This window comes from Mycetomoellerius zeteki, unplaced genomic scaffold (genome assembly GCF_001594055.1).
Source record: "Mycetomoellerius zeteki isolate Tzet28-1 unplaced genomic scaffold, Tzet1.0 scaffold310, whole genome shotgun sequence".
NCBI lineage: Eukaryota > Metazoa > Arthropoda > Insecta > Hymenoptera > Formicidae > Mycetomoellerius > Mycetomoellerius zeteki.
Window position 1 is genome coordinate 1,489,103 of NW_017257295.1, and position 26,859 is coordinate 1,515,961.

At 36.0% G+C, this 26,859-nt stretch overlaps 1 protein-coding gene across 1 annotated transcript in view; it reads right to left on the reverse strand.

Moving 5' to 3' along the window:
* Positions 1-26,859, reverse strand: part of mdy (diacylglycerol O-acyltransferase) — a 104,248-nt gene that overhangs the window by 26,129 nt on the left and 51,260 nt on the right. Inside the window, 2 exon segments of the mRNA XM_018451481.1 lie at positions 1,199-1,379; positions 7,672-7,821. Of these exon segments, the coding sequence (XP_018306983.1) occupies positions 1,199-1,379; positions 7,672-7,821 (331 nt within the window).

Sequence of the window (26,859 nt, forward strand, 5' to 3'; positions counted from 1 at the left end):
TTACAATATAACAAAAGAATAAACTTGAGAAAAGATATACTAAGCGTGTGATAATTTAATTTGGTAAGTCTGATTTATCAACAAGTATCACTTATAATCTTTCAAGATAGAATTCTGAACGTATAATTACATTAAATGGGTAATCCATGTAATCCAAATTTAACGTATGCTTTTAAAATTTAATATGCATACATTAAATTAATTATTTATAAAGATATTTAATGTTAAATTCTTTATGAAAATATCCTATAATAATTCACGTTTTATTAATCATTTGTATGCACATTATGTTTGATATTTAACATTATTATAAAACATATTGAAGTTAGGAATTACAAAGAATCTTTTCATTCATTCATGAAAATTCCGTACATTCCTATTGTAATTAAATTATTATTCACAAATGGCATATCAAAAATAAATTTAAATTTCTCAAATGAGTATAGAGTTCTAAAATAGAATCTCAAGGAATCTTCGTCCAATTTCGACACGCACGAATAATTCATGTTCTAGATAAAATCGGACCAAGTAAGAATTCTCTTCCTCTGCAAAATTTTCTTCTCAGAACAGAATTCATTCGCTGGAATCTGAGTTTCGTAAACCGGCGACTTCGACATTTGTTGACATTCTTTACGAAAAGAAAATAAGATGTGAGAGAGAATCGGGGGATATACTATGACGAAATCTATACGAGAAATCTGAGAGCAAAGACGGATTTATACACCTCACGCAATGTATGCGCTCGCGCGACCAAACTCAGACAATATCAAGTTTCTACTTGACTCGTTTTCCAATCGAATGAACTTGCTAGTATTTTTAAGACATGTGTAAATTGAAACACGGTTTCAAAGAAGTTAAATGGATAAAAATCATTTAAGAATACTAGGAAACTTGTAACATTATTTCAAAAGTAATGCTTTTGACATTCTACTCATTTAAAACACTCCTTGTTTGTTTCATCAATCGAAATCTGTAAGTTTTGAAAATATCTCTGTCAATTTCGATCAGAACATTCATGTAATGAGAAGATATTTCTGTTTTCAATCTGAAAATAGATACCAATGAGTGTCAAAAACCTGTAAAATATTAGTCTCTCATGGAAGATACATCAGTTGGAAGCTTTTGTGTTTTCGATAAAAATCACAAATATAGCATTCATACTAAAGTATAAAATCGCAATTCCAAATCGTTTACTCACCTCTTTCGAATCCGCTGCGTTCTGGGAAAATTCAGTTCGTAGCACAAAGTGGGTGCTAATATGTAGTAATAAAGATCGCCTAAGCTTAGATTATCAGGATATTGTACTAATGAATTTCCACAGTCGTTCGTCTCGTGCTCAAAGTCGCTGACATCATTTGCACTCTGTTGAATGCCGGAAGCTGTAATAGAAAGAACGTATTTTATTAGCTTGCGTCAGTTTATTAATGAAGATAAGAAACATTAAAAGATATTTTTTCCTTCATAATATTACGGATTATTTTATTAATTTTTTTATTAATATAATCGTAATAGTTTATTACTGTTATGATCATGAAGGAAAAATATCTTTTAATGTTTCTTATTTTCATTAATGAAAGGCTTTCCTTTCATAAATAGATATGCAACACAGTTAGTAAAGTGACACAGAAAGATATAAGATCTAACAAATATGAAATAAGCAATATAAAAATTTGTTTAAAGAAGCTTTTGCTTTTGAATGAAAGATTGCAAGATAAAAATCGTAGAAAATATCAAGAGTCTACATTACACAAATACATGTTTGCAATATTAACACGATTTAAATGCTTGTGTGTGTGCTCGATCGCAATTTGTAAAATTAAAGTAAAAACTTCTAGAGAATTTCTAGAAGTTTCATGATTGTATCTCTCGCTTGTACAATCACGTGTCTCTCGAGTCTCTCAGACACCTTAAGCAACGAAACTGATTCGCTGGCGTGATCTGTTCGGCCGGAAACCTCGGAATTTCTCGGCGTTGCGCTAGGCGCGCGGATTCTCATCTGCGCGTCTAATCCCACCCCGACGCCGAACCAGTAACTGATAGAATTCCCTCAATTATCCAAATCCGATGAATAATCCAATCTGGAATTCAAATAAGTCCGGGTTGCGCCGGGTGCCGCGCTGTGCATTGTCGCTCGAACTCGACAGCGTCCCGGACTGGCGTCGCGATGCTAGAGTTGTGCCAGTCGCGGCCCGCTCTCACGACGTCGATCGACGTCCATGTCGACGAACGACTACAGGCGTCGTTCTGCAACCCTTGTAATAAATGTAGAAGAATTTGACCAAATTAAATTCCTCGCGTTTCTTTTTATTTTATCGTGTCCTATTCTCCTCCCCCCCTCTCTCTCTCTCTCTCTAAATGCGAAATAAATGTATATAGTTTATTTTCTTTCTTTCTTTCCTGTTCAGGATCCGTTACGCAGGAAAACGAAGCTTCTGTGACAGCAAAATCGTCGACGACAAGATGTCGCGACGACAGTTATCGGTGTAACTGTTTACGGGAAACTGCAAATTCTCCGGGCAATATGAAAAACATAAAACAAGGAAGAATTGTAATCGTCAATAATTATGATTGACAATACATTTTTATACAATATTTATGTTATAATATAAATTTTATATTTACATTTCTATAAATGAAAACAATTACAAGGAAATTGCAATTCTGAGCAAAAAGGAAACGGTCTTGATTGAAGTATATCGCAATTCGCATATGTTTACCGGTAGAAATAACGAAACTGCGACGTGATTTCGGAGAACAGTCAAATACGCGAAATTAACGAGTGCACGATCACGCAGAAGCATTCGGAAACGGTTTAATGATTCGTTAATATTCCATGTAAATTCGTTTGATCAAACCTGTGATCTTTGGGCAGTAAACCTTCCACCGGCGGATTATTAATTAAAAACCACTCCCTGCAGTTTGGTTTGCAGAAACTGCTGTATTTATTCGAAGCATTTCCAGTTGATCAATTATACAAATGCTCGAATCTTTTATCAATTTCATTTACACGTAAAATTACAAATCACTGTTAATATTGCTCAGTTTCTAATTGCGCTATGTATTAATTCATTTAATAAAAAGCTTTTTATTTCCGATAAATAAAAGGTTTTAATTTAAAGTATTATTAAATTCTGTTAAGAGCGTTACATCAGTTAAATTCTAATTTATATGTTGTAGCCATATTTTCAGAGTAAGACATAATCGAGTTTATTTATTCATAGCATCACCTGATTCATTTGATTCAATAATTACGTTAACGGAGCAGTTGACAGGATATTCCAGGCCCTTCCTTTGTTTACAGTGAGGCAGACTTTGTCACTACGTTCGTTGACATATTCTTGACGTAGCATGACGTTCCTTATCTCGCAGACTGAGAGTGACTCAGCTGCATCATAAGGCTTTATTTATTAGAGTACCATACCATTAGCAACGATGCATAATATACAGCAATAATTATACGGTGTATACTATAAACCAAAATTATCAACAAATAATCAAGTGACTTCCAACACTTCGGATCACATTCTTTCTTGCAATTACAAATAAAATATATAATATTCATATTTTTTCATTTCAATTTTTTTTCAAACTGCTTATTAGGATAAAAGATGATATAGCAAGAAAGACAAAGAATTCATAGAAATTTCTTACGTTGATCGAGGGTCAATCTCGCGTTCTGCGATTGCTTAAGATCCGCCTATCTGCGCTCTCAAGATCTCCTTAGTGGCTCCTATCACGTCCGTGGATAGCCACAGAAGGATGGAAGAAGGTCGGGGATCGTTCTCGTCGGAGGGGGTTAAATCTCATGGGGACATAGCGGGATCGAGCAGGCTTCCATTCGCGACGGGTGTAATTTCTATTTTTTTCAATCTCGGCCCGAGGGCGTCTCAAGGGCCGACGTAATTTCGTCTTTGTGCCAAGGGATGCCTCGCGCTTAAGACCACCCTCGTTCATATATCTCGAAACTGGCGCGGTGGGCAAAGAACGGCGAAAAAAGGAATCGATATCGAAGGGCAGAGGTAGCACAGGGATAGAAAAGGCAGCATCCTTACAAGAACGCCGCTCGAACGAGAAGTCTCACAAATTAAGCACCGACGCTACCGAAGAAGAAGAAGAAGAAGAAGAAGAAGAAGAAGAAGAAGAAGAAGAAGAAGCTTTAACCAATCGATACGATTGCTTGCGATCTTTGACCACGCAATTCTGTAGACTCGTAAATTGTCTCGCATCCTCGACGGCACGCGGATCTAAGACGACATCGACACCCATTTTTATTTCAAATCAATTAAATAGAGAAAAAGGTGATATTATGACCAGTGTAGATATAATTAAGTGATCAATTCTACACAGAGAGAAAAATGTTTGGTATTTGTAACTATAATTATATATTACTATAATTATGATTATTACTGCCATAATAATAATAACAGTAACTATATATGTAGTTCCAGCAACAAATGTATATAATTGGCAACCTAAAATGACTATAATTAATATATGGTTGTCCCAAAATATAACTATAAAATTATAGTCACTTGAATCATTTTTATGGTAATTTCAACTATTTTATGGTTATAACAACTATAATTATAGTCATTTTAGGTTGCCAATTATATACATTTGTTGCTGAAACTATATATATAGTTACTGTTATTATTATTATAGCAGTAATAATCATAATTATAGTAATATATAATTACAGTTACAAATACCAAACATTTTTCTCTCTGTGTAGTGATTACTTATGAATTATTTGCTTAATAACTCATTGTTTAAATCTATTTTTGTGGAGAGACCATATTATCACCTCTGTTTCTCTTCGAGCCATTGATGCAGTGTCGTCATATTTTTATAAATAATATCCTAAGTATAATAAATGTTGGTTGAACAACACTTTGACGAATATAATAGTTAAGTTTTAAATTTAAATATTGATTATATTATTAATCAAATTATCGTATGTAAATGGGGTGCCATAATCACCTTCTCTTCTACTAATTTCTTGCGAACTACTTAACGTCACTACTTAACAAATTATTGTTAAAACAATCTTAGCTCAGTTTTGTAAAGCAAATTTTTTTATCATTTGAAGTACAAGATGCTTTTATAAGAGTTTTTATAATACGTGTTAAATAAGATCTATCTTTATATAGCCGCGCTGAAAGGTGTTCCAGCTACTTTCTAAAGTAGGCGACCATGAGAAGCGTCATTCCTTGCATGATCGATCGAGCCGTGACGAACAAAAACGTGAAGGGTGCACTACCTTCGCGATACATATGTACAGGTCTACGTTACAGGCTCTGCGGCTGGTTCTACGTCGTCATTACAGGACGTAATAATACGACGTGCCATAGGAGTTCGGGTCAAGTGGAAAGGGCGAAAATTACACGGCGTCCGTGCGCGCGCTAGATTACACGAGCTCGTGGTCGTAATAACGGAGTCCCGGGGTGGGCTTTTGTCGATTGCATTTGTCTATCGATCGATCGACCGGTCGCCATTGCGTTACCTCGCGATGAGCCGATGAGCGTTGAGGTGTCGCGCGAGAACACGGGGTTTCGATAATTATATCAAACTACGTCACTTTTTGCACCGTAATTAGGACACTCTCCGGCGAGAGAACGATGCGGGTCGGTCGAGCAGATAACGGGCTAATTAGCTGCGAGCGAAACGCCGAACGTGAATACGCCAATGTCCATATCGGAGAATATCCATCTTAATTTTCGATGCAAAACGTAGCATGGGGAGTCTCTGAACACCGGCGAGTGCTAAATCTAGAGGAAAGTTGAAAATTGTTCATCGCCTCGCAGAAAATTTTCGCTTCGATGAAGCGTGAATACCTTGCTTATCGCGCGCTCGTATTTTTGTAATCGGCAGCACGACGGTACACATGCTCACGCAGGGCCACTCAGAATTGCTTTTTCTCATGCTCGAGAGTCTAATAAACAATTTTTTATCTTTCGAAGTTATTTAAAATGAAGCGACTAAAAAAAATTGACAATTTCCAATCACCTCTATTTTATAAATAGTTTAAATACATATTTGATGATTCTTTCAGATACGTTCATATAAAACAATTTCGTTGTATAAATCATCGTGAATAGAAATCCATAGTAATCGATGTACATACGTACTAATTAACTCAGAATTACTTTTTTCAGACTAGAGGGTAATAAACAATATTTAATATCTATACAATATTAATATACTCTAATAATATTTTATCTTTCAAAGTCATTTAGAATAAAGCGAGTAGAAAAAATTAATTTCGAATAATCACTATTTTAATGATTTTAAGTATTTTTGAATTCTTTCAGATATGTTTATATAAAACAATGTCGGCATAAACAATCACGCATTCGCTTGAACGCGATTGGATCCATAGTAATCCATAGTTAATTGACATATCTCAATTAACTCAGAATTGTTTTTTCTCATGTTGAGAATCTAATAAACAATTTTTTCAATTAAGAGAAACAATTCTATTTTCAGTCAAAGCGAATTTTAACGTTTAAACAATTTTTTATCTTTCGAAGTCACTTAGAATATAGCAAACAGAAAAATTCAACAATTTCAAATAATCACTATTTTAATAATTTGAATATTCCTGAATTCTTTCAAACACGTTCGTATAATACACAATTTTGTCGTATAATAAATCATGGTGCATTTGTCTAAAGGTGATCGGAAAACATAATGATCAACATGTATCAATTAATTCTGACAAGTCATGGCGTGTAGAAAGATTGAACAATCATGATTAAAAGTGCAAACGCACTGCAACGGTGTAAACGTTCGACGTTTTACCGTCACTATTGCGGAGGAAGAACGGGGGAAAGGGTTAATACTACGCTGGTGAGCGAGTTTATCGGGGGGAAAGACCGTATAATTTGACTTTGCCGGTCAGGTCAGAATAATCGATATACCGCGGCGCGTCCGACACAGGAAACATAGGCACGTCCGATCGGCAGAGTTTAAATTGGGTGGAAATTATTTTCCCTTTACTATCATGTGCACACACATAGGTACAAGCATACTCTTACAATGAGACGCACACGTAAGCGGATCGCACACACGTGTGCGGTACGCCACGACGCGCCTTCAGGAGTGGGCAAATACCATGAATGCAGTAGATTACCGATTCGTAGGACGTGTTTGCACTATTTGGATGTGTGCATTACCTGTAAGCGCATATGCACATCGACGTACGTAACGATGAAGATTTGCGCCGGTCGGCTTCCATCCGGAGCGGAAATCCGTTACATGTGACTCTAGCGGCATCGATGAGACTGTATTACAGCGTTGTAATATCGTAAAAAAAAAAAAACGAAAAACTATAGCGTGCAATGCACTACGTAAAAAATAGTTACTCGTGCGTCGGAACTGCGATATATTCGCGTGCGTGGCTATTTTTAGTTTTGGTAGCGAGTCGCACGCGGATGGTACACATAAAGTAAATCATAAACTGAGTATGTGACGATGAAAATATTTTCTCTTTTTTTTTTGTTTTTTATTCCGTTTCATATAAAAATAGAAGAACATGTCGCATCGCGTGTGTACTGCATATTAAATATTAAGTATAAAGATTATTTATTACCTGATGGATACGCATAAAATATATGAAACATTAATATCGTGTTAATAAGGCAGTATATCGCTGTGATGTTTTATACTTACACTGAAGATTATTATAAGACAGCTGACGTCTCATTCTGCCTTGCGTGGTTTTCTTTCGGCTGCTTAAGCGGCACCACATGTTCACTTGTATGTACGACCATAACTTCAAAAAGAGCATGGCGTACAACGTACAGACGTACATTGCGCCAACTGAAACAATAAACGTAATAGTATTAAAAGTAAAAATTTTAGGGGAAGAGAGAGAGAGAGAGAGAGAGAGAGAAAGAGAACCAAAAATGTATTCAAACTCTACTTTCAACGATAAATGCGTGCATTTAGCGTATATATAGTCTACGTTACACATACCATAGAATCTCAGAAATAAATGCGCGTTTTTATCGCTGAAAGTGAGGTCTGAATACGGCCTAACATTTTTATTCTCTCTGTCTCACGCATGCATACGCATTCGCTATTCGCTATGAATCTCACTTAAATTCCAACGCGATATATTCTCCTTTTCTTCTCGCGGCGATATACAAATCGACGTAGTCACCTATCAATTGCCATGAAATTTCTCAATTTCGCATGCACGACTGCGTATAACGATCGTAGATCCCTCCACGAAACCTGCGTAAACGGCAGGGTAACGCCGACTTAATTATCGATGAGTATCATCGCTGCGATCCTGGGAATGCCCGTTATTATTATGCTATGCCAGTAACCATACCGTTGGAAAACTGCAGACGCGATGACGAAGGCGACGCCAGCACGATCCTCATATTTTCCGATATTTCCATCGAGCGTGTCGGCGGCTTCCTTCGCGTCCCGGATTGTTCGTATCTTAATTAAATCGCGCCTGCTACCAAGCTATCCCGAGGTGGCGAGATTCCGCACGAGCGGAAGGACATAATTTCAACAGAACGAAACCGTTCCATCTAGCCCTTTCGCTTTTGCCCGACGCCTATTCTACCTGGATTCTAACTTTCATTTACCTGCACCGGCGCGCGTCGAGTGTCATCGAAAATTTATATCCCTGTTCGCGTTATTAATTCCTTAGGGCGACGGTAAAGTAGGTTCGGTAAATACACCGAGAGAAAATGAAGCGATAGATCGAGAAGTGTGCGATACTTCGTTCTGCTGGAATTAGTTTGCGGACTATCGAGCAGGAAAATAACAGATAAATTGATCGTTGGTTACGCGCGAATAACGGTCGGCGACGTTAGCGATGGCGCAAATCACAATCGTCGAAGCGATCGAAAGCGACAGCCCCTGCCACAACGTCGACGGTCTCGACAGCGATAATGGGGAAACGAGAAAGCCCGAAGCAAATATTACACGGCGATGGTATCGTTCGTTAATATATACATGTTCGTCGGCAACGCACGAAAGCGCCAAAGCGTTTCCGCGAAATATGCACCGATGCGTGTATTTGCCGCCCCCGCAGGGCGATGCAGTGGCATGCCAGCTAAACAGCTCAGGCACACTACAAGGCAGTTGAAAAGAGGGATGGAGTTGTCCTCCGGGTACATTCCGGTAACGCGAGCTGTCCTCGCCCTTCACACTTTTTCCTGTTATTCTCTCTGACGCTTCCTAGTGTCGTACAAAATAAAAATAATAAAAACGATATCATGTGTATTCGATTTATTATTAAATTACGTATGTCAATATCCGTAAAGTGAGAAACCTCCTAATACGTTAAAGTATACACGAACCCTCCGGAGTCCGTCTCGATCCTGTTCGACAACTCCCGATGCATTAGATGTTTAACAGTCGAAACGCGTCTCGGGACGCGTTTAGTGCACCGCTCGTTGCCGCTTATACCGTTTATGGCTTGTCCTCTGAACGAGTATTCGCTCGGGCACACCGGCGACGTCATACAGCGCGTATCGAGTGCTCATACATGCCGAGGTAATTGCCAAATGTCGTGACGCGCATATATGTACGTCACATATATACGGTCTGTTGCAAAACGACACGATAGCTTCACTATCAGGGTAGAGACTACGATCTAGCATTTCGGAACAACTCGTAAGAAAGTATCCTATTATTAATGAAACGTACACCAAGAAACGTATAATTAAGTATTGCATTAATTTATTAACTTTAAATAGAGATGCTTCCTGAATATTTAAAAGCCAGGGATTTTTTTATTGCGAGAGTTAAAAAAATTTTTTAATACGTATATATAACTAAATTTGTTAGATATAATACAAGTATAATCTATTTTAACTGTTTAATTGTTTAACTGTTAACGCTTTGACTGTTGCACGGATTTTTATAATCAGTCCTCTGCCGCTATATACTATTGAAAATATATTTTTCCAATAAAATGTTTTTAATAAAATTCTTCGGCAAAGTTAATAGACCTCTCTAGAATTCACAATTGACCATAAAATCGATGCAAAGTGTTCTCGGTTCGTATAGATGGTAATAGGTAGGAAATGTGTATTAAATTAACGCTAAATTGATTCGGCGACGCCCTGAATCCACATAGGTGTATACTTAATTGGATACACATAGCAGTCAAAGTGTTAAAAATTGATAGATGATCAAATGTGTAATTTTTCAAAAATTGCTACCGTATTCTGGATAGCTATCCAAGCTACACTTGTCCTGTTTCAACACGAGAACGTGTTCCTTCGTTCGAAGAGTATCAGGATTAAACTCGCCGACTCATCTACGCTACGAGTACCGTTTCACAAAGTTATTCCGCAAACGAGATGGATATCCTTCGAGCGTCTCCTAAAGATCTGGTGGAAAATCGGCAGAAAATTACTTCTCACTCTCAGCGAAGTCATTAAATTCATGTATGTCCTACAAAGTGTCGAGTCTATATTTCATCCGACACAAAAAAAATCGTCGAAATGTCCTGCCAATAGTGGCAGAGAGAGGCTATCGCGTCGATACATCCTGCACAGTCGAAACGAATCGACGGAGGTGTATTGTGCTACCATTGGTACGCGATGGGGGTGACGGTATCACGCGTGAAAATAGTTCCTCAATTTTCCATGGCAGTTCACCGAACTGAGAAATTGCCAGTTCTCACCGGTGGACTGTTGTCGTACCTCGAAACCTACAATTTCCGATTCTGCCATCTCATTTTCAATCTTTTTACTCTTTATGAGTATCATCACGAGAAAATGCGAATAGTATAAAAACTTCTAAGTAAATTTGAATAATTATAGGATAATATTATTGAAAATTTAAAGATCCTTAAAAATTATAGTAGATATATATTGAGAGACTTTTTAGCTGTGAAAATTGATATTATTGAAATTATAAATTGAATGTTATCTTTAAAAAAATATGAATCTATATCCATCCACTTTTTTCATTATTCTATAACATATAAATTTTTTCGTTATTCTATAATATAATATATAAATTAATAATAAGGAAAAATATTTTTAGCATCTATTAATTTAATTCGATTATTAGCGTGAATATAATCCATACTTTTTTTATTATTTTATAACGTATAAATTAATGATACGGAATTAGTAAAATTATTTGAATTATCTACGTGTTTATAAGATTTAAATATGTTCGATATTCGTCAGCCTGCAAAGAAATATTTTTATTTGACACTTGTATTATTTCTCTTTCTAAGTACCACACGCTATGAAATGTTACAGTGAGGTAAGAATTCAGTTCTGCAAACGTCATCTGTCTTTGTTTCGCGCTCGCGTTGGCGGAACTTTTTAGACATACCTCGTACGAGGTTAAATTAATGTCAGCTCCCGAACGGACGGAAGAACAAACAGCGAAACACAATTTCCAGCGAGACCGCGCTTGGTATAACATTCCCCGGCGAATTTCATCGTGCACGCTTCCGTGCGAGTATCCCGGGCAAGTATAAAAGAAGAAGCCAGATCAATGATCAAGACTTCCTCTCTCTCTCACAGAGGTAACACTCGACGACACATTTTCTCGTCTGCCAAGTTCAAGCAGTTCGGACTGCTTCGCTCCGAAGTGCACGTGAAAATAGTTTCTAATCAAAATGCATTGATTCACATCAGACGTGTCAAGAGATGGAGTAGAAAAATATCAGGAAATACTGAACTGATACCGGATTCTTAGCAGTAGCATGGAAAAACAGAAGAAATACTTTTAAAAAGACAACTTATTTGTTATTTTATTATTATTTTAACTGCGAACTTGTTATTTAAACGTAAAATTATTATAGCAATGTACAAAATACAGTTAAAAATATATAAAAACAGAAAGATATTTATAGAAATATTTTTAAAGAAACGAAAGTCATTCGAATATTGAAATGTGAATCGTTTTACATTCTTAACACAAAGCAGGAAATGTGAAAATTCCAGATACAAGAATTCTCCATAAAAGATTTTTACAAATAAAACCTTTTGAAGTATTCGAAGTGAATATATTTCAGTTGCTCAGACATAAAATAAAATAAGTTGAAACTTTACAATATTATAATTTAAGATCATGAAATTGAAAACTAAACTATTTAGATACCAAACAAATATTAAATTGAAATTTCCAGCAGAGATATTACAATGAACACAAACCAATTATACGAGCAATAATTATAAGTTCTGTATATACTGCAAAATATTTTTTTTTCTTCCTTCTCGCATTACTTTTCTTCCTTAATTCTTGACACCAATTCCGTTGCATTTTAAACATACGTGCTTATACAGACAATATATTCTAATATGTAAAAGAGGAATGCTTGATTAAGATCCAGATCTTCACGCATCATTTAAAATGAAATACTATTGATAGATTATTTGGTAACGAGTGTGACAGCGTCTCGCAGACTACATTCTTCTTAAAGTGCGTTTGAGATCGTTGATCTACCCTTCGTTCTTGATTAAGCAGAATGAAAGTGTGCATGAATTTATAGACGCGCGCACGGTACAATTTACAGTGAAACATGCTGAAGAATCTTATCGGATCGGGTAACTTCTCTTAGCAAGAAGCTGTATTTCGTTCTTCCTTTTTCCGTAATACATTGATTCTCAATTTGGCCATTATTGCTCCCTAGAGCTTTTTTCCTTTTCTGCCTTATCCTTCACTCTTTTTTTTTCTTTTCTTTATAAGTATAAAAAACTAAAAAAAATGCCTAGAAATTGTAATTATAGAATAAAAAAATTTGTAATGTTTATTTTTTCATAATATCCATCGAACTTTATTGCCATATCACATATATATATTCTCACTATCGTATATATAATAACATGTTGAGAGTAAATTATGAGATAATCATCGAATCTTTTTCATAAGATGTCTGGAGACGCTGGACTCTGATATTTCATTGAAATTTCCGCATCTATTACGCGCTGCTAAATAATACAGCTCCCGACTGCCTCTGTATGAAATAAAAAAATTGTCCGTGGCAATTTGTAGTATTTGATACGCGATGAGAAGCGGCAGATGAATGAAGACTAGAATTCATTTCCGTGCGACTGCGTATTTTGTGTCGCGACGCGGAAACCGTACCTACGCGCGCGCGCATCCCATTTCAGAAGCCGATTCTTTCTCCCGTCGATGTAATTCGATTAATTCCTTTGTCAGGTGGTATCGAAGCCCGCGTCGAGGCGAACAATGTTACGGCTGCCGCGCGTTTCTGCATCGCGTGCGCATTGCACTTGGCGTGACAACACGTGGATGCGGAACTACAGCGTCCGATACATTTCCGTGCCGACGCCGGCGTATAAATCGATGCTCTCGGAAAAAAGGTAGCGGGAAAGGGGATATAAAAAGAGGATCGGAATCGTCTGCTATGGCGAAACGGTATATTTCTAACGCGATCGTAATCGGAGTAGCACCGCGCTGCATTGTCGATTCTGCGCGTACATCGGCGCACGAAAATTTGAGAACCGGCGAAAAGCTTTGCGTTTCAAATTATGCGATTCGATATTAGATTCGACTACAGACATAAAATGATGAATTTTACATTAATAAATTCTTGACGATTTTCAGAAAACATTAGGAAAAATCGCAATTACAACAAAAAGATGCGTACTAATATAAAAATATACTAATTGTAAGTACTCTAAATAATTTTAAAGGTTGATTCCTCACACAAATTCAAGACGAAAACTTCATATAATCGTATACACAAAATGACATTTGTTAAAAAAAAAAATTAAAGTCAAGAAGGAAAAATTTCTTTTTTATCAATAATTTCAAAAATCATTCGAATTATTTAATGAAATTTTAAACATATATAAAATTTCATTAAAATAACTCGAGTGATTTTTTAAATTTTTGGAAAAAACAAAATTTTTCCTTCGACTTTGACATCCTTGAATATGAAGTTTTCATCTTAAATTTGTGAAAAATCATTCCTTGAAGTTTTTTGAAATATTTCATATATCCATCCCGTATAATTTGAGTAATTATTAAACGAGTAACTCAATTGAACCACACTGGCTATGAGTTTCTACATTTTCCGCCGATTTACCAAACGACGAATTGTCGCGTATCGACACATGTTCTCTGTACTCATTATCACCCGTATGTCGCTGCTTTTTTTCGCGCTGTCCGATAATTACCAGGCTCGAGCCATTGTCGAAGGAGTCTAATTTGATACGGCAGCGTGAGTTATCTCGTGCATTAATTTAATAAAACAAAACGCAATTAACGTAGGCGCTCAACTTCCGTGAATGGAGGCCGAAATCAGTTTGCCGAGTGAAGTTACGTGTTACAAAATTTCGGGACGTCGAAACTTTGCGATGTTTGGCAGGCGTATAATTATACCGGTAAACGACGGAGCGTATAATTTCGCGCAATGCGTTACACCGGGAGCGGGATGTGTCACGGGCATGGCTCGAAGCCATCCCGATGGAAACAGGAAAGCAACATGATAACGGTACTTATAGCTATATCTTGCACTGAGCAAAACTACTTCGTACACACCTCGTGCAATTTCGATTCTCAATTATCGCAACTAATGTATATTGTTGAGGCACCGATAATGTAAGACCGAGAGATTTACGAATATTTTAATATTTATTTATAAATATTGTCAGATTACTAGATCTCCTAAATGTCAATGACTGTAAACGTTTTTTGATTCCATTCTGGGTAGATGAAAAACTTATAATATTCATACACGTGTAGCTTGTGATTACATTTGAATAATAAATTAATTTTTACATATCATGGAGTATCTGTCAATAAGTATCTCAAAGAGAGAGTCTTTGTACACAACTGTTTATAAATAATCAATTACCTTTTTGAGGGATTTAATCAACGACCGCAATCGCGCATTTTCAGCAAATTTAACCAACGTGCCGAAATTAATCCAAAAATGCATTACGCGTAAAATATATGTTTGCAGTACTCTGTTTGTAAATGTAACTACGTAGAGGCTAAAAATGTGATCGCTTTAAATATTCTTTACGTCTAAAATATTAATTCTCCGTGATTTATTTCAACCGATTTTTCGCTGGATTTAAATAAAACCCCGACAAATTATCCAGTTGAATGTTTATACGCGGCAATTTGGAAGAGTTCCCATCCGCAACTACTTCGATCCCGAAGGAAATAACTCTCAGAGGAAACTTTGGTTGTCAAATGAATATCCTTCCATCTTTCCCCTTTTGCTTGCATTATAAGTTACGTAAGTTATAATGGATAGCGCTTCCATTGTCACTTAAAAATATTATTCCAAGTGTGCATATCGATTATAAGACAATCTATCATCGGCACGAGCAGCGTTCTGTATTATACCCGCAAAGAAGTCACAAACAATTCGCGACGCAACGTAAGTTTGTCGTTCGAGCGGTATGCCATGCGGGTGGCAAAGCGCAAATTTTTTATTTTCGACGATATCCGGCCGGATGCGAGCGATAAATTCTGCTCCCCGATTTGCCGTCTCGAAGGCCTTTTACACAGGCAACATATATTTCAGGATCGATCGTCGCTCGTAATTCACCCGGCACGCGTAATTCCCTACTTATGTCCTGACGATTTCTTCACCCGTTCCGTCGCTACTTCCCAATCCTTCAGAATCGTTTCTGATTCTGGCACGATATCCAGTTGGCACGGGAGTGTAATCACCTTGTCGGGTCACCGTGCGTGAAGGAGGATCTTGGCAGACGGCGCACATTTGTTTCACGCACGTCTACACACGCGTGTGCACGCGAAGCCTCTTGCCATCAAGACTTTCAATTAATTACTCTACCCCAGATTTTTCGACAGAATGATGTTTCAATGGCCAGATTCATAATCGATTCGTATATTTAAGACTGTCTAATGTCTACAATCTTAAGATATTATAAACCAATCACAAAGTCGTATTAGCATTTTAAAATATTACTTAAAATGGTCTTAAGATAAGAAGACTATAAATACTAGTCAAAGTATATCTCAAACTGAGGTTAATGATCGTTGAGTATTAAAAATTGATACATGTTTATAATTATTAATTCTATTGTAGATTATTATCCGATCAATTCTCATTATCTATTTTTAATAATATGTTTAATCTAAATAAAAATATGTTTTGTGCGGAAAGTGAATTTTCAAATTTCAATGTAGATTTTTATTACTCCGAACTGTATAAAAATTAAAAATCTAAAAAACTTCTTATATACATGTAAAAGTTTTAACAATGATTTTTACTATTATAGACGTTGAATAGTATTTTATTTATTTTTTATAGATTTAAATTTATCTATCAAAATTCACAATAAAAAAATCAACTGTTTTTTTAAAGTTCAACATTGTCAACAGAGAGTTAAAGTACTTATTAGCATCATTAGTAAATTAATAATTAATTAACTTATGATATTATTTTAGCTTCTGTTTATGATTACGTTTCAACAAATTGAAGCGGCGCGTAGTTTATAAAATTGAAAATTGTATGATATTCAATAAATTTATATATAAATATTATTAAGCGCCAAGATACGCTTCGATCAAACGTTGGATTCTTTTTCTTATTTGTATTAGTATTATTCTATTGTTATATAATTTATTATACGTATTTTTTACGTCATCATTTCAAATAACTATGATGTTGAAATAATGTGGAATTGATACTGTCTGATATTGACTCTCAGTATCGCAATGTGATACCAAACTTTGATTGTGATATGATATTGATAAGATGCACGTTCTTCTTAGTCGTTGTGTATTCGTTATATCGGCAAACGATAGGTGCATTATCGAAAAACAGAGCGATATCTTTCGCCGAGAATAGACAATTACCAGGATACCAGATCGAGTATATCCTTTTATTTTAGGAGGATGTTTCTCCTTTGGTGGAATTGGTGTAAAAGAAAGTCTCCTTGAACAACTAACGCGAGCGTATCGAATTCGTTTCTATCCCCTTCTTCCCCGTTCCCTCTATCCCGTATTTTCAATCTCCGGTCGAAAATATTATTTGTCTGTGATTCCTCGACACGCTGCAACGCGCTTTTTGTCTCGAACAAGTAAAATATAATATAATATGCCATCCATTTCGCGTATGCTCACAGTATAATGATACTTAATTTCAAGCAATTCTCAAATATTGTAACGATCGATTAAAAGTAACATAAAATATGTATAATAATATTGCTCAAATTAATTTCCATTAAATCGAATTAATAACATCGAATGAATTAAATATGAAACTTTTATCGGTTATTTTACAGAATATACGTGTTATTATTGTGCATTCTTAACATAATAAAATATGTATAATATTCACGACTCAAGCGTTAATTGGAACAAACAATAATGTTTATTGAACGAACTACAGACAGAATGTACGTCTGAATCGCTGGAGTGACCGCACTCGTGCATTGTTCACGCGACAAATCGTGTCACGGCTTGGCTGCTATCCGCAGGATCAGAGACACCATTCGATTCTGCAGCGCGAAACACTCACGGTACGACGTTCTTGGCCTGACCCGAAACCCTGAGGAAATGCGGGCTATTCTCGCGCGAGACGCTCTCGAGATATCCTCACTATGCTACTACCCGCCTGAATGTTTGCGGCGGAAAAGAATCCTGTAGAATTCGCGAGAACAGGCAAACGGCATCCGGCCACAACTCGCGGGGCACGCCGATCGCAACGTCGAAACAATCCGTGTGAGATCCTATTCCTAATTAAACTCATATTCAAAGTTTCAAGTAATAGACTTTGAAGTATAGAGTAACTTAGCAGTTTGGACGTGACCTCGTATTTCATACAGATTCACATTGTACTCTTCTAAAATTATTTCTCAGATAGTTCTATCGGATTTCGAATCCGCGCGTTTTTCTTACATTTGTAATATTATACAAATGCATTATGTAACTTATCCAATGACGGAGCGACTTAAGAATATCGAGTTCCGTCGATGTTTTAATCACGGAGAAAAAAATCCACGAATTAAAATTCAACTACCCCTGTAAGATATTGATGTGATATCTCAAACAATATAATTCGAAAGTACGCAATACCGTAGCTGTCGGTATTAATATGCTAGGATTATCGCGGACTACGTGTACTGGAATTTCGACGTGCCTCTCCGCGACATTGCGTCGCAAAAGCGGGTTCCCCTCGGCAAACTCGAACCCACGAAATCCACCAGCGACTCGTTCATTTCCGCAGAATTCCCCACGACATCGAAGTCCCCGTTGTAACGTGCACAAGCATGCTGTTCTCTCCGTTCGCATTATCCGTGCGAGAACCAATTTCGTAGCCTAATTTTAGTCAGATTATCCCACGATAGCATCAATGCATTACATTCTATATATTCAATGTAATTTTTATACTTCATTCGAAGTAAAGCTTAACGCTTGAAAAGAGGGTTCAATTCCTTTGTCTACCATGAGATATAAAAAAACTTTTAATTTGTATATTATTGTAAATTATATTATTTAATTAAAATTATCTATATAATATATCAACTGGAAGCAAAATCATTCTCCAATTTTCATTATTAACAATTAAAATTAAAGAATAATGGCAAACGCGTATATAATAGAATTTCAGTTAGACTTCTTCTTACAAATTAGAAATCATTACTTTGACTTATGATAGGTGTTGTATGCGTATGACACGTGTGCGTAGACATCTTCTTCGCACCACCCAGCGACATTTCACGCTACGTCAAGCTTGCTGCTCGTTTGAAGTCCACGAAATTGGCTGCGCATCTCCGTTAACGGTCTTCGCCGCGAGAGACGACGGGATGAATTCTTGCGCCCCCGTTTGCCGCTTTTTTCTTCTCCCATTTATTTGTACATATGTACGTTATGTATACGTGTACATGAACTCTTCTTTTTTTTTTATTTTCTTGTCAAAGACGATTCCACGATTCGGTATACTCGGATCAATACTTGAGATGCGGATTTCTCATTCTTCGTCGAAGTAATTTCGACGATTTGTCTGATCGCTCTAGAAGTTAGGACGAGCTTCTCGAGTTTAATAGTGGCGTTCGAACAAATTAACGATGTAACGAATGAACTTCATGCTCCTTTGAAGTCAACAAATACAACTACGTACTCATACCACGTGATAAAATAGAAAGAGGTTTGAATTAATATATCCTCGTTTGCAGCTTTTATATCGTGTCTTCCTCCTTATCTCTTTTGCTTTTATATTCATGTAACCGTTATATCTTCGATAACTTTCGATCGAAAAGGTCGAAAATAAAAAAGTTCGGCTTTTTTTATCTTTTATCTTTTAATGCAACTATTGATTTTAGTTATTAATAGCTAAGAGAGATTTATCTAATAAATAAAAGAAAGACTCTAATTTGAGTGATCAAAATCCTTCAAAAATGCTCTTTATATATATATTAATAATATATATTAATAATATATATTTATAATTCATTTAAAATTAAAAATATTGCTCGTACTGTATTAATTTTTTTCCAAAAGTACAGCATCAGCTTCAAATTTTACAGAAAAAGTTAGAATATTGCTTGAAAAATTATATCAAAATTATATCAATTCATATAAATCATTTGGCGGATTCAGAAATTTATTTAGAGGGAAACCATTGGCTCATCGCAAGCGAAATTTTTAGATTAAATATGAAAAAATATTCAATTATTATTACGTTGAAAGAGTATTATTTAAATATATAATTCATAAAACGTGTTAATATAATTTAAAAATATATGTTTAAAATTATATTAACAGTTAAAATAAAAAAAGAATAATATAGTAGAATCTATGTTTTTATATATAGAAGTTTCTTAAATTTAAAAGTATTTTTGGAATATCAAAATTGTGATTATGCATTTCAAAAATATTAAAGATATCTATAACATTTATAACCTCCATTGTTTTCCCAGCAAATCCACCAGTGATTACAATTAACATTTTTAGCAGCAATTCAATTTTTAAATACAAATATCTGTACAATTGAATAAACAGTAAATTATTACATAAACATATAATTATTACATTAAATTAATTATATAAATAAAATCTATTTTCTGTAATAAGGATTTAATTAACTGTTGTCTACAAGCAAAAATACTTAGTTTCAAAGAATCATTCTATTATTTATGAAACAAACGTAAGACAAGCAATTCGAGAAGTTATTTGAAGTATCGCTGATTTCAGCGATTCTCTCATCATCGTAACTACTATGGGTTGGAAAAGCACTCCTCAAAGTGCTCTTGGAGACAAGGATCTACATTATTTATCTACACAGCGTTATTCTCTCTCTTTCCTTCCCCACAATGGTAGTGTCCTGACATTTGCGGCCTTTTCAACATCGCGCTGATTATCGCAGACGACGATCTCAAGTCGGAGTAACCTCTACGAAAATTTGCTGGAAACAAAGGAAACATCGTTTGTCAACCGTGGAGTTTCGTTAACGTCCGTTTTCATCGCGTGTTGTTTTCGAAAAATCAACCCTTCTTCCGTTCCCTCAATAGTATTTACGTAGCTCCCTCGCAACTTCCGTAGATGTACAAACATTCTAATGAGCAATCTTCTACGTCGAGTTTCCCACGTCGATCGTACGACGGAGACTTGGGAGAAACCCGAATTTGATTCACTCTCGCGCTCCTTTGTCCCAACCTACCCCATTCGTCCCTGCCTAAACCAACAGTATCCTTCAGCGCCTCCGCGCGACCCTTCTGTACACAGAGCCGAGTGTCTGGACGTGCAATTTGTAATTCCGGTGGAACTCATCGGAGGAGAACTGGCTCGTCGAAGAACTGCCACTGCATAATTTGTAATTCCAAAGAGCTTCGGAATCTACGAAGCGCTCGTGGGTGATGTAGTAAGAAAGGGCAAGCCGATGATGGAATTGGGGAGAGTTATTGATGGAAGAGACTGTGAATTCACTTTTCTCAAAATTGCAAATAAAAAATATTTCGAAACGCTTTCAATGTTAACTCAGAAATTTAAAAATAATTATAATTATGCCAAACCGTATTCTCCTTTTCGAAAAAAATGGTGATCAACGAGAAGTGTAAAATATTTACTGCATGTACAACAGAAATTAATTTCAGACTCCTCGCATTATTCACCGGCGGAAGTTCTCATTTACTGAAGTAGACGCTGGTAGATTAAAGCATAATAACGAAGTAGTTATTCCGCGCGACCCGTCCTCTCTGGGGAGCCGGACGGAGAAAACGGAGGGGGTCTCGTCGAATTAGGTAGCGGACCCAGATTTGTTATTCAAAATTCGCGGAAAGGCGTTCGCTTGCTCGCGCTTCCGGCTACGTTCGAACGTAATTTCCGTTTCACGTAAAGCTTTATACCTTCGCGTACCCTTCGTCCTGCTTGTCAGGAAAGCGCGACAAACTTCATCTGACACCCTCCTTCCTTTGAAATGAAATGCGCATGCACATAAGTTGACTCTTGTAAAAATATGTATTACAATTTATTACGGAAGAAGCTCATAGTGTAAATTTAATAAGCTAAAAAAATCAAAGTGTCGTACACTACATTGTTATCATACAGAAAAAATAGGAGCCGTGATACTTTATTCATCTTATGTGGAAAACACGAAGCATTCATTTCTATTTCAAGTTAAATTCTGTCTACGTTAAATTTACACGTTTCAAATGATACAGTATTTCTAACATATGTAAAAACATAATCGTCCAGAAATCATAAAGCTTAAATGAAATGTCAAGATTTTATTTTTGGAACCTAGGAACAATCTCTATTCTTATTCTGCAGCAGAATTCTCTCTTCGCCTAATTACTTATTCATGTTAGGATTAACGCTGACACGGATGCGGCGGCGACTGTGGAAAACGCGCGGGGAATATCACGGCATTTGCGTCACGAAACCGTAATAATATACGGTGAAGACATTTCCGTTCGCGGACGTTAACGCGAACATCGCGTCCGCGTAAACAAGAAGCGCGGAGAAGACACGCCCGCCTGCCTTAATTCGCGAAAGAGTTTCAGCCGCAGCCTTTGTTTCACGGGATGCGATATTGCATTTCCATCTGGTGGCTGCCACCATGCTGAGATTTTACGGACTTGTCATGAGCTCGTTACAGCCTCACGTTACCGGCATATCTTAAGGATAGCTCTCCTCGATAAACTCTTAAGGTTTACGGAAGAATTTCCGTTTAGCTAAATACAGATCTACACTGAAAAAAATTTTAGTCATTTTTGATTCAATGAATGATCGTTAATGTAGTTAATTCATTGATACGATAACTGAATTCATTTATATAATTATATATTTATCTTTGCAATAAATTCTAGTAATAGTTTTATAACTTAAATCATGATGAGAATTCATTAGACCAATTTTCATTATTTTTTCAATGAATATTTTATTGTATTTACGTACAGTTTTGGTTCAGTGTAAAAATAATTTTATTGAACCATCAAAATATTTGTGTAGAAAAGCGTAATGAGCAATGATGTAACAAAATTTTGATATTCTAACAATCAGTAATTTGAGCGTTCTATAAAATTACTTCAATGGCCCAATAAAATTAATTTTCAGATCTCTATCTAGCTACATTTTTAGATATTTCAGCAAAATCGTTCTTTCTGTGTACAAATATACACTCACTGGGCGTCATCAACCGAGGCTGACATCGAATAACGTCTGTGACCGATATTCATAATCCATTTTTATTTTCAAGCTATTTTAAATAATATCTTAAGATATTAATACGACTCTGTCGTCGGTTTATAAAACTTCGTCTTAAAACTGTATTTAAAATGGTCTTAAATATAAGAATCGACTATGAATATCAGCCTATGTTGCTTTTCCCTTGTCCGTGATATAATAATCGCTATAATAAATATTGATTCTCTCGCATCTCGGTAATTTGTATTAATAGCGTCGACTTACGTTTGCGAGTCGACTTTAACACATGGCTGCGAAGTGCGTGTGCAAAGTACGCACTTCGGGAACGAATTTATGAGTTAGCTGCGAAATTGAAAGCGTGGAGGTGGAGAATTATTAGAACGCCCGGACATTATATGTGCGCTCAAGTATGTCCGCTTGCTCGTGACAGCTCGCCGCGAAGAGTGTGCAGCAAGAATTTGCAAATACCGTGAGGGTGGACCGGTAATTTCGAGTGACTAGATTCGCGCTCGGGTGTGCAGAGATTATTGCGCTGAGCCAGATAGTCGTCAACGGTCAAAACCCAGGAAAAGCAAATATTCTAAACTTGGGAAAATCGCACTTAAAATTATAACGAAAATTAAGGACGCATAATAGATATCACAAATTCAACATAAAATAGAAAATTTAGATATTAAATGTTGCCATATATAATTATGTCATTTATAATTTAGCTAGAAATTTGAATAAAATAGCGTAAATTAACTCAGAGAGCAAACCGGATAGAAGAAAATTCTTAACTGAAATATATTCAAAATTTAATTAAAATACATTATATTTGATGATGGAGTATGAGATAAATTGCAACATACAAGCGCGAATGTCTCGTTTTCATAAAATCAACTTTAAAAAACACTAAAATAAAATAAAATGTTTTGTCTATGAACATATCTAATTGTAAGTTAATTTAATAATAATTTTATTGAATATTTCTGGTCAAAAAATATGTAAAGTGAAGCATAGCTGCTTGTTTTATAAGTTAAGAGAGGATGAGAGATTAATTAGAAGTCGAAATCGCAAAGTTTTCTTTCATGACTGATCAATGGCCGACTTTTCTACTGAAAATCCAATACCAATCTCCACCGGCGAAAATTCTGCATATTTAGTGCTCTAAATAGAAGAATTTGTCACAAATATATAATATCCGTAAAATATATATACATTGTTCATAAAAAAATATCTTTTTAGTCAATTCAATACGGTAATTGCTATTCACAATTGCTGTTATATGATCTTCCATTTTCAGTGAACGAGGCTTTCGACACACGTTTGTATTTACATCGACACGTACTCCCATTGTCCAATCATCAAACCAAAGCAAAGGCGAGAACCCTCTCTATACGACAATATGGTACCACTTAACTGTGCGGCGCAAACACTCGACGCCTTTTACTGCATTTGCGGGTATCTGCTGCATGGGAAAGTACGGATGGACGAGTGCGGTTGTAAGAGCGACAACGAGGCACAGACAGACAGGTCGTAGAAGCGAGGAAGAGTGTTAGTTGAAAGGTCATAGGATGTCCATGTCGCGTTTCTATCGGGTGTCACGTTTCGCAGTATCAACAGAAAAAAATACAGCACGCTCGTCTGTCGGTGTAGGAGCACTTCCGAATGAGCGAAATTCGACGTCCGATAGTTGGCGATGCTTTCGCATCGACCATCGTGATTACGGCGGTCGACGGCAATGTGCTACGTGTCGCGTCGCACCCCTCAGTTCTCTCACTGTAGTTTTTGTGTGTTTCAACCCTGTCGTTCAACCAAACGAGGAGCCCGATCGGGAGAATTAAATCGTTCGACGTTCGCATTTGAAAAAAAAAAAACAATCACCGTGTGGACATGGCAACGATGATTGTTGAAGTATACGTGAAACGATACAATTTCGATAGGACAGACAAGCAAAATCAAGAAAATTAAATAATTCTCTTGATAACTTAATTATAAGTAACTTGCTAAATGCGGAAAGATCAATTTTTTACTAAAATGAAATTCTGATAGTAATGATTGCAGATTGATTATATGTCATTATACAGGGAATCGAAGATAATTACAACGATAGTAATTAATAAATATAAAAATATTACACAATATACAATCAATTAAAAAGATTCTTCTATATAAAGAGAACAATATATATGTCAGCGCTTAAGAAAAATTCACCGCAACTAAATCCTTTTATATAGGTGACGTAAGGAGGAAGCTGGAAACCGCAGCAGCACGAAAGGCAAGGATTCACATGAGTTTAGACTCTCTAAGCGCTTCTTAAAACTTCCCGTAGCCGAATGCGCTTTACGAGCGGAAGTGCAGTGGCTTTGGTTCAAGCGTCTGGACGACCTGGACTCTTTCACAGGAAGTCTCTCTCTCTCTCTCTATCTCTTTCTCCTTTTTTGTGCCGCCGGAAGTACTCCTCTGTCGCTCTTTTGCCCAAGATGCTCTTCAACGTGCGAGACGATGTATACGAAAACGTACACTCAAAAGTGTATTCACTCGTAGACACCGGGATCTTGATGTCTTTAAGCGAGCCGAGATGTAAAGATGCATTCACGCCAACAAGGATTCCCCCGAGATACTCGTCCCCGACGATTTATGAACGAAAATAAAAAAGAAAAATAAGGCTCCAAGGATTTCTTGGACGTTCGTCAAAGATTTCTAGATTTTCACTGAGAACTACTTCCTTGTTAAGTATTACATTCTATGTGACTGACAAAACGTCCCTTTCTTCTCCATCTTTCTTTAAATGGTTTCATATATTCCTACTCGTATGCAAACATGTATGAAACTTCATTTTAAATAAAATGACAATTCAATTAAGGTATTGCACGGAAAGAATGGTTTTGTTAAAGTATTTAAAACATAGATACAGATATTTTAGATACAGATAAAGAATAATTTTGTCTGAATCATCAAAATAAGTAGATCTGTTTGAGTTGCTTAAAATCCTCAAAATTTTTTGCACTTAAAAAAGAGATAAATTTGGATGTTGGAGAGAGAGAGAGAGAGAGAGAGAGAGAGAGAGAGAGAGAGAGAGAGATACTGAGTGCAAAAAGTGCAAGCAACGCAAACAAACCTATTATGTTATAGGGCGTTCAAATCGATTTTTAGAATGTTAAAACTTTTTGCAACATTACCGTTAATACAAAATTATTTAATATTTATAAATTGCCTTACATAATTATTTTGTGTGCTTATATCTTTTCTGGTGCTTTTTTATGATAATAATTAACTTTTCTTCTGTATCTTATTAATATAATTAAAAAATATTTTTATTAATCTCTTATTAATCTATTATTATCTGTTAATAGAGAATATTGTAATATAGTTGCTACATACTGCGTAATCAGGTTATGCAACCTAACTTATAACTATCACAGTTATTAGGATAAGGAGTTTTCAAATGATCCAATATCCGCAAGAACAGTAACACTTCCAGTTTCGTAGTGGCAAAGTAAATCTCGCGGAGTTTGAAGCATGACGATCCTTCACCTTCGACTACACTGCATCCCCGATGATAGAAGGTCATATGTTCTCCTGTCAAAGTTCAAAAGCTTCGATCCAACTTTGAAGTTTCATTGTCATCCATTACCGTTCAATCTGAGAGTTCTCTGGTGTGAAATCGCGACTGCGAAGAATGACTAAGGAAACTTTTTGCGATCGAACTTCAAATTATTCACTATTTAATATCTTAATGTTCTCGCGAATATTCATTTATAATAACGACTAAAACTGAAATTTATCTACTTTGCACTTATATCAAGAATTTTGATACCAAGATTAGTAATAAGGGGGAATAAAAGAAACGATATTACTTTCTCGATCTTAAAAGAAAAGAAACTCTGTTTTTCATTTCCGTTCACTTTCTTTTTGTCTTTAAAAACTGACTAAAGGTAATTTATTAAAAGCTGAAGCAAGGCGCCTAATAAGGCCACACACACATATAGTTAACTATACTACAACATGAATATATTTTCCGCAAAGCTAAAAGATCTTTCTTTGTTATGTTTCGAGGACATTCTATTTTTCGCAAGCTTGCGTTTTGTCGTTTTATCCAAACTGCGATCAATCGGCAAATCTTTTCTCTCTTTCTGCCATCGACCATATCGGAAACTATTGATATCGACTATCAAGTCGAATATCACGACGAATATCACGACAGAATCAAAAGCTTCTTCAATTTTAAAGCGTCGTAAAAAAATGATCGAGATACTCCTCGATAATAATATAAAGTTGACA